Here is a 10,265-nt window from a genome sequence, read left to right on the forward strand (position 1 = left end):
CCGGTTCCGGGTATTTACGGGTATAAATCGGGTACGGTTTCGAGTACGGGTATTGAGCTCAAAAAGCATACCCTATCCATACCCTATGGTTAGGGTCGGTTCCGGTTTCGGGTATTGAATACCCGGGTATAATAAACCGATTCCGGGTATTTTTTTAGGGTCCAGTTCCGGGTACAAGTTTGTTGTGCAGCTCTATATTCGACTATTTTTGCTGGCTTATGTTTCAAGGCCCAGCCCCATTTAATTCAAAGCCCAAGCCAACAATAACAAAGATAAGAAACAAAGCAATATCCCAAACCGGATAACACAACACAACTGAGAGTCATTCATTCATACCAAAATGATGTCGGTATCGGCAATCTTCGGTGTTCGACTCGCCACCATCTCACCGGACCGTCAATCACCCTACGCCGGAAGCACAAGGATAGCACCACCATCAGTCCGTTACAGTGACGGAACTGGAACCGGAACTGGAATTGGAGGGTTAACAATAGAGTGTTCATCAAGGCCACAGAAGAAGGCCACAGCCCATCACCGGAAATCCAGGCCCAAGAAGACCCAGCCGTGGGACAAGAACCGTGGGCCCACCGTCTACCCGCCGTTGCCGGATCTTCCGCCGGAGTGGAGTTTTGTTGATCAAGAGGGTGTTAAAGAGACGTCTTCGGCATCGCCTGGTTCTTAGTAGGACTTGTTGTTTTTTGTTTGTTTAATTAAGTACTTGTTTAATTATGTGGATGCTTTTAATATAAGCAATTACATTGTGATTTTATCTCCTGCCTGTGAAATTTTGTTGAATTATGTATAAAATTGGTTATATCTCAAACGGGTCCGGGTTGGTCAAGGCACGGTCAAAATCGGTTTGGAAGAAACTGGGTAGGGTTCAAAGCCGGTTTGGAGATAAGAAAAGAGGCGGGCAAGAGAACCGGTTAACTGAACTGACCCGGAAATCGAATCGAAATTGAACCGGTTTGAAACCGATTATGTAAAAACTGGTTTGGAACCGGTTTGTAATTTTCTCCACCGAAACCGGTTAACCGAACCGAAATCGGCAAGAAACCAGTCAAAGCCTGAACCGAAACTGATCGTAACCTAATCAAGAAACCGGTTTCAACCCGAACTGAAACCAATAATAAATCGCTTTTGACTTTTGTTGACCAAACCAAATTGTTTCAACCCAAATCGGTTTTGAGTTTTAAATTGGTTTATGCACCTATTGGTAAGAATGTTTAGTCCGATCAAACCGGTTTGGATTGGGTTGAAAAATCAGTTTTGAGGTAAAAAAACAACCGAGTGTTTTGGCAAGTTATTCAAATTGGGTGGGGTCCAACCCGGTGTGACGGTACGAGACTACGAATCGGGATACAAAGTACGAATCGGGATACAAACTGGAGGGTCAGGCCAGGTTCTAATCGGTTTGAGCCGAACCAGTTTATTTGGTGTAGTGGTCGGGTTAAAAACCTGGTTTTAACCCAGGTTGCGGGCCTTACTGGCTATTTTTACACCTTTAGATGGGATATTGGATAAGTTTTAAAAGGAATTGATTACTTTGATACGGATACCCTTTGCTACAGATTTTCGTTATAAGAATATTAGTCGCCTTATAATACTGTGTGATTCATCAAATGAGTGTAGAAACAATGTTGTTGAACTTTTTAATATGGAAGAATTTTGAAGAGGATCATAAGGTTTGTAAACTAATAAAATCTCTTTATGGTTTAATACAAGCACTCAAATAGTGATATTAGAAGTTTGATAATATTCTAGTGGTCTTAACCTTTAACCTGTTAACAAATAAAGCAATGAAATATTAGATAATATGCATAAAGCAAATTTGAGAAATGTAGTAAATACAATTATCATTTACTTAGTGTGGACTGTGGAGGGAATGCATGCGGGTTCGTGCGGGGTGGGTTGAGGTGGCAAGGTCTTTTAATGTGGGAACACTATCTCCACCTCTAGGTACCACAAGATCACACCGAACCGGGACAGTCACACCGGATTGAAGTTGCAATAACGAACAAAATGAGAGATGGAGAATTGGGGTGGAAGAAGCGGGACGAGCAAGAACACCGTTAATTAAGTATAGAGCAGATATATAGATATTTTAGACAAGGGCTCAATTTAATAAAAATAACCCCAATCAATAATATTTTATGTCTTTATATCTTATTGAAACATTAAAGAAATTATGATCGGTTGTCATCGATTTGTTAGGAACAAAGTTAAATAACTGATAAGTTACAAGTATGTATTATGCATAAGTCATTTAAGCTTAGTTATGTGCTATGCAAAACTATTTTTATTTATGTTGATCTTTGAAACAAACCAATATCAAGTATTCGGGTTAATTAATGAAAACACATTTTTTAATCATGCAACTTCTCTATGATAGATTTGGGAAATCAAGATGTTGAACAAAGGGGGATTGTACTTGCACAAACTCTAGTATATCAAACAATGTTTTTCCAAGAAATTTAATTGGGAGAATTCTAGTATTATAAGACTGTTAGACTGTGTTATCGTTTGGTTAGTTAAATGTCACGTTACTGTCACGTATATAATGAGTTTTACTAATCACCCAACAAGGGTATAGTAGTTTAACTAGATATAGAAAAAATGTGATTGGCTGAAGTAGGGGTTAACCCCACATTTTTTAGCCTCTTGGGTGTTACATGGTTGACTAGAGAGTGGTGGCCCAGGAGGTGTTGTGGTTTTGTGATGGGTTAATGGGTGAAGTTGTAGGTGGGCGGCTTCCCTTCCTCACCCACAACACTTGGTCCAAGGACATACCATATCCCAACATTAAGCTTGTGCTCGACGATTGTGATCTTATATCATATCTTAAATACTCAAGGAGTCAAGGTCAATTGTTATTTTTAATGTATGTCATGACAAGCATTGATATAGTAATATTGCATATGCAGTTGGTAGATTGAGCAGATACACTACTTATATATCCTTGTACAGTTGTACTCATTACCATGGGACACTAAAGAGAGTGTGTTAAAGAGGTTAAGGAAAATAAAATTATACCCTATAGATTAACGTACGTTGGATTTTATTCTGTGAGATTATTATTTCTATGTATACTTGTATAGTTTAACACTTTAACTTATGACTTTCTTCTAAGAAGCAAACTTGCATAACAAGCCCAACTAGAAATATGAATTTTATACTTTTATGAGAAACATGATGAATAAAAAGTTTTTTTTTCATGAGATTTTATTGTGCCTAAACCTATGTAACTAATTTCTATCCACAGTGATATATGTTGTTGCTACATATGATAACACATAATTTCAAGCAAACAATGGAAAGTCTATATACTTGGTGTTAGACACAATAATGTGTGAATTACTTACTAAAGGGGCAACGTCAATAGAATTTGTTAGCGTTTCATTTAACCAACGGAGGCTCGAGAATATTTTTCATCGTATGGATAAGATTAAAGAGACCACGATCCAGTACGTTGATCTATGTTGTTGCATCAGTTCTAGTATTAAAGTTAGCAATCACGAACATGTTAAACGAGGCGATATTTTAGGGTGGTACGATTCGATCTCACGAGGAGGCTAGAGGAGGTCAAGATAATAATTAAATTAAATTAGTTTTCTTCTAGTTATTTGAGTTATATGAAGTAGTTTGCAACTGTCGGTTTTAAAGTTTGTATTTGATTTTATAATTAGTTTCCTAGTCTTAGTAGAAGTCAAATTGTAAAAGGTCTATATAAGCCTCAGTCATCATTATGTTTTATTATTCAAGTTTTTTTTATCAAAGAAAGAAAATCACGTGTCAATATCTTGGTGTGTTCGTATATTTTTTATTTGCAGCATCAACTTTTCTTGTGTTATTGATTGCGATCAGTTATTAATCAAGCATCGGCTCCCATGTTCAAGTTCACAAAGTGGTATCAAGAGCAGGTAACCAATTTTCGTTCACGCGGAATTAGGGTTGTTAATCGAAGTCTAGAAACACCAAATTTGGTCGCACGAAATACGGGTTATCAATCAATGTCCAACAAAGAGTCTTGTCTCACGGACGACTGCCACCGACGATTATTTGAGTTGTAGATTGATAATCTGTTGGTGAAGGGGAAGAAGAACATGGAGAAAAACACCATGGCTGACATGCCGTTTGTTGCTGGAATCAAGTGATTGAACCGAACTAATTATCGGGTTTGGTCGACATGTGTTATGTCATACCTTCAAGGTCAGGACCTTTGGGATGTAACCAACGGAACCGAAACGCAGGTGTAACATTCGTCATCTTCAGTTTAACTTGTATTTGTATTTGTATCAAAAACCCGACCCGCTTTAGTCTTTTGGACCCGTTGTTATTAATAAAATGTTGGGTTTTATGTTCGTTTATGTTACACGATTGTCGGGTCAAGAAAACATCTTTTTCGGTGCGTTAAAACACCTCTTTATGACTAAAACGACTTAAAACAACTTAAGGGACTAAATGTGTCAAATAACCAAAGCTTGAACCAAACCCCCTCCCCCCCTAGGGGCTCCGCTCCACGCCACCTCCCTCCCCATGGTGGCCGCGCGCCGCCTAGCCTCATCTACAGACCATCTCATTTTTGTCTGTTGTTTTGTGAATTGTTTGACCATTTTAACCAATCACTTGTATGTTACCTCTTATGTGTGTAACATCCCGACCTCTCGTACCACCAATATTGTTCGCTTTGCCCCCGATTGTTGCCCATCCGGGAACTCACGGCTTTGTTTTTGATTGCCCAGGTAGAGACTTCCCAGGTGGTCACCCATCCTAGTACTACTTCCACCTAAGCACGCTTAACCGTGGAGTTTTCTTGTGCTCAATAGCCAACTAAGCCCAAAACACGTTGGTGATGTTAAGAGGCAGGACATTACTTATGAACCAAAGATCTCTCTTGTCCACGGCCGATGTGGGATAGCCTAAGAGTGGGACGATGTTGTGTTTGCCAAGGGTGTTACAAACAACCCCCCTTTGGACTCATCGTCCTCCATGAGGCATGTCCCATCATCCCGAATGGCACAAGAGTGGCTTTGATACCACCTGTACTTTGCCCCCGATGGTTGCCCATCCGGGAACTCATGGCTTTGTTTTTGGTTGCCCAGGTAGAGACTTCCCATGTGGTCACCCATCCTAGTACTACTTCCACCTAAGCACGCTTAACTGTGGAGTTTTCTTGTGCTCCACAGTCAACTAAGCCCAAAACGCGTTGGTGATGTTAAGAGGCAGGACATTACTTATGAACCAAGGATCTCTCTTGTCCACGGCCGATGTGGGATAGCCTAAGAGTGAGACGATGTTGTGTTTGCCAAGGGTGTTACAATGTGCAAACCATACTTTTCTCACTATAAAAAACAAGCCTCATGCATCCATTTTGGTTGCTCTTTCTTCTCCACACTCTCTCAACTAAGATCCAAGTATCAATTCTTCAAGTTCTTATAGTTTTACTCTTCAAGTTCAAACTAATACTAATATTTGTTTCTAAGTAATTCTTGTTACTTAAATCTTGATATTATAACTTGTTAAAACATACTCCCCTTGTTTCCTTGGCTTTCCCTTTTCCGGCCATGTCGGTTTAGGTGTATTGCTAGGCAAGGCTTCAGGAAGACTATTATAGTCCTTGATAAACACTTTAATTTTGTTTATGTTTATTAATATTGTTTAGTCCTTACTTACTTTTAGTTCCCAAAACATTTTAATAGTTAAATGGTATTGGGTATGTGGCCACCATTCTCAGTTTCATCCCGAGTCAAGAGCCGAACCAAAACCGAACTTTTGTTTTAATACTTTATTGTTAACATATTGTATGTAAGACTTGAGTATTATTATTTGTAAGTTTATTTTAATGAGTTCTATGGTATTGGGTATGTGGCAACCATCCTCGGGTTTTTTTCGAGTCAAGGACCGAACCGAAACCGAACTCTTGTTTAAACACTTTATTTTAACATGTTGTAAGTAAACTTGAGTATTATCATTTCTAATTATTTTAATAAAGTTCTATGGTATGGATATGTGGCAACCATACTCGGTTTTATTCCGAGTCAAGGACCGAACCAAGACCGAACTAAACCGAGTTCTCTCGCTTAAGACACACAGGTGTGTTTTGGGCCACCCAATCTCATTTTCTTCAAAAAACTATATTATAAACTAATTTTAACTTGTTTTCTCAAAATACATGGTGTGTCAGATCCAACTTGTTTTTATAACAAGCTTGGACCGAAAAAGCTAAACACCCGCTTAACTGTAAGGCCCCGTTACCGGTAACCCTACTTTCGTGTTGGATTTACTCATAAACACAGTTCTAAATATCAGAGTTAATTAAAACATTTATGCGGAATATAAAACTTTCATAAAACATTACAATATTTCATAACTTGTCTCAAACATCCTTTGTCTTTCACATTAAAATATTAAAATTAAAACATCGTAAGTCTTCAGATGCCAGGCTCTTATTCTTCTGCCATGTGTCACCGCTCAAGCCAGCTGTCTCATCCTACTCACCTGCGTGCATACTAAAAGTCAGCTACGCTGAGTGAGTTCTAGTTAATCACATAATCATACAATACATTCTTACGGTTCATACTTAATCTCTTAACTTTCTTTCATATACACCTAAGTGCTTTTACTTTCATTTTTACTTTCATACTTTCTTTACATTCATAATCATACGTTCATTTTTACCTTCATGCTTTCCTTACATACATAATCATACTTTTTAAAGAGCCTTTCGCCCTATAACCTCACAGATATTATAAGGGTCTGGTCCCTAGTTTTCGAATATTAGAAGGGTTCGATTCCCTAACATCATAGATATTATAAGGGTCTGGTCCCTATCATCACAGATATTATAAGGGTCTGGTCCCTAGTTTTCGAATATTAGAAGGGTTCGATTCCCTAACATCACAGATATTATAAGGGTCTGGTCCCTAGTTTTCGAATATTAGAAGGGTTCGATTCCCTAACATCACAGATATTATAAGGGTCTGGTCCCTATCATCACAGATATTATAAGGGTCTGGTCCCTAGTTTTCGAATATTAGAAGGGTTCGATTCCCTCTTCGTTACCATACAACCATACATCATACCTCGAGTATTAGTAGGGCTCGGTACCCTTTTCGTAACCATACATTATCATTTCTTTCTTCTATTATCTCTATCATGTTCATACACATAAACATACATAACATACTTACCTTATACATAGCGTTACAACCTGACAGTACGTGCAATATCCGAAGATCGTTCACGTACTATCAAGCAATCATTCATACATTTCACATTATCCACATAAGGCATACACTTATCTCTTAGGATAAGTGTATTAACAAACATATTGAGTATGCACACAGCCCCGAAAACGTAACACATAAATGGGGCTAGAAACTCACCTGAACACGGTTACGTTCACCGTTGATCGTAATCCCTTTCTTCAGTTGTGCACGGCTGACTGTATAACAAGTATACATATCAATTTAACTATCACTACTTATAATGTATTTCTATCTTTATATGACCCACAACGAACGGGGGTCCGGGGGCAGCGCCCCTGGCAGCGGGGTCTAGGGGCGGCAGCCCCTAGCAGGGTCCAAGGGGCAGAGCCCCTGGCTGGGGTCGAGCTGCCAGGTCAGCTTGGAAAAATTTTATTTCCATTAACTGTCTTAACACATTTTTCATTAGATTTTTAATTTATTTTCTAATCGAACTTGACTTTAGGCGAAGTTAACCTTAGGCGAACTTAGCTTTAGGCGAAGTTACCAGCTAGGCGAACTTAGCTTTACAGCGAAGTTGCCATCAGGCGAACTTGGCTTCAGGCGAAGTTGTCATCAGGCGAACTTGGCCTCAGGCGAAGTTATCATCAGGCGAACTTGGCCTCAGGCGAAGTTATCAGTTAGGCGAACTTGGCCTCAGGCGAAGTTATCAGTTAGGCGAACTTAACTTTACAGCGAAGTTGCCATCAGGCGAACTTAGCTTGCAGGCGAAGTTCATCAGGCGAACTTAGCTTGCAGGCGAAGTTCGTTGCTTTGAAGGCGAAGTTGCCCAGATGAAGGCGAAGTTGCCCAGACAGCCGCTGTTTTAGCTTCTGATCGGCATTTCGAGCGATTTTAACACCCTTGCTATGGCTCAATATCACCCACTACGCTACCCGGCCATTTTTGGTCGTTTATACACTAAAAAGCTTGGATCTTTAAACTTCAAAGATCAAGAACCATACCTTTTTGGGCTTGTTTGGATCTCGTTTACTTGCTTAATCACAACCAACCGCTCTCTCTTTCTCGGACCTCGCTCTCCCTCTCCTCGGCTGCCGCCGGCGGTTGTAGGTGGTGTGTATGTTATGGAGTGTTTTTAGGAAAATGATGGAAATGAAGGTATTTTGGGGTTTTGGGGGTATTTATATCCCCGAAATCCCATTCTCATTTAACCCATCTCAATTAATCCAAGTCCAAGACCCGCTCCTTACCCGATATTAATTAAATACGCGAAATCACTAAACATAACTTCCTTTATTCATCATTAAAATTTTAGGATGTTACAAGTCTCCCCTCCTTAAAGAGGTTTCGTCCCCGAAACCTAACTATTACATAAACAAACTAGGGTAAAACTTGCGCATCTCATCCTCGGCTTCCCAAGTAGCATCTGATCCCTTGCGGTGTTTCCATATCACTTTTACCAAGGGTATAATCTTGTGACGAAGCTGCTTCTCCTTGCGATCAACGATCTCTAGCGGTTGCTCGATGTAGTTCAATTGTTCATCAACCTCAATGTCCATTAATGGCACGTGAGACGTGTCATCAGCTAGACACTTCCTCAGATGAGAAACATGGAAGGTTGAATGAATTCCTTCTAACTCATCGGGTAAATCCAGTTTATAAGCTACTTCACCCACACGACCTACAATCTTGAACGGTCCAATGTACCTCGGACTCAACTTTCCTCTTTTCCTAAAACGGATAATTCCCTTCCAAGGCGAGACCTTGAGCATCACATAGTCACCTACGTTAAACTCAATTGGTCGTCGCCGCTTATCTGCATAAGACTTTTGTCTGTCTTGCGCGGCTTTCAATCTTGCTTTGATCAGATCGAACTTTGAAGACGTTTCCTGAACCACTTCTAGGCTTCCCATTTCTTTCTGACCAATCTCACCCCAACACACCGGGGTTCTACATCGTCTACCGTAAAGCATCTCAAACGGTGGCATACCAATACTTGAATGGTAACTGTTGTTATAGGAGAACTCTGCCAGATGCAGATGATCATCCCAACTTCCACCAAAATCTAAAACACAAGCACGTAGCATATCCTCAAGTGTTTGGATCGTCCTTTCAGACTGTCCATCAGTTTGAGGATGATACGCCGTACCGATGTTCAACCTCGTCCCCATAGCTTCATGGAATTTCTTCCAGAACCTCGAAGTAAACCGGGTATCTCTATCAGACACGATTGATAACGGTACTCCATGCTTGGTTACAACTTCCTTGATGAACAAGCTTGCTAACGTTTCTGACGAGATGGCCTCTCGTATGGGCAGAAAGTGAGCACTCTTGGTCAAACGGTCCACAATCACCCAGATGGTATCATGTTGCTTAGCTGTACGAGGTAGCTTAGTTATGAAATCCATGGTGATGTGTTCCCATTTCCACTCAGGTATCTCTAGCGGTTGCATCTTCCCATAAGGCTTTTGGTGTTCGGCTTTGACTTGTAAGCAAGTTAAGCACTTACCAACATAATCCACTACATCGTTCTTCATTCCTGGCCACCAGTAATCTCTTTTCAAGTCTTGGTACATCTTTGTAGCTCCTGGATGGATTGAGTACCTTGACTTATGAGCTTCATCTAAGATTCGACTTCTAAGATCACCATAGCGTGGGATCCACATACGGTCGAACCTAGTCTTAACTCCATGAGTGTTTTCCATCAACTCATCTTGCTGACCATAAATCCTTTCTTTCTTTACTAACCCTTCATCTACTAACACTTCTGACGGCACCTTGATGATTTCTTCAAAAAGACTCGGGTTCATGATCAACTTGCATGACTTCACTGTTGCAAGGACTTCCTCATTCTTACGACTTAACGCATCAGCGACCATGTTAGCTTTACCGGGGTAATACTTAATCTCACAGTCGTAATCCTTTATCAATTCTAACCATCTTCTCTGCCTCATGTTCAATTCTTTCTGCTCGAAGAAGTACTTTAAACTCTTATGATCGGTATAGATAGTACACTTAGTGCCGTACAGATAATGCCTCCATATCTTAAGAGCATGCACT

At 40.1% G+C, this 10,265-nt stretch overlaps 1 protein-coding gene across 1 annotated transcript; it reads left to right on the forward strand.

Annotated features, from left to right (window-relative positions):
- Positions 1-343: 343 nt before the first annotated feature.
- On the forward strand, positions 344-682 carry LOC143536716 (large ribosomal subunit protein cL38-like). Its single transcript, XM_077030644.1, has one exon. It carries the CDS (start codon positions 344-346, stop codon positions 680-682), a length of 339 nt encoding a protein of 112 aa, XP_076886759.1.
- The last annotated feature ends 9,583 nt before the right edge of the window (positions 683-10,265 follow it).

The sequence above is a fragment of the Bidens hawaiensis genome, unplaced genomic scaffold (assembly GCF_021521415.1).
Source record: "Bidens hawaiensis isolate Kalapana, Puna unplaced genomic scaffold, B.hawaiensis_p1.1 tig00010895_1, whole genome shotgun sequence".
Classification (NCBI taxonomy): Eukaryota; Viridiplantae; Streptophyta; class Magnoliopsida; order Asterales; family Asteraceae; genus Bidens; species Bidens hawaiensis.

Excerpts from the sequence above, each read along its gene's own strand:
- LOC143536716 (XM_077030644.1), top strand. The coding sequence starts at position 344 with ATGTCGGTATCGGCAATCTTCGGTGTTCGACTCGCCACCATCTCACCG.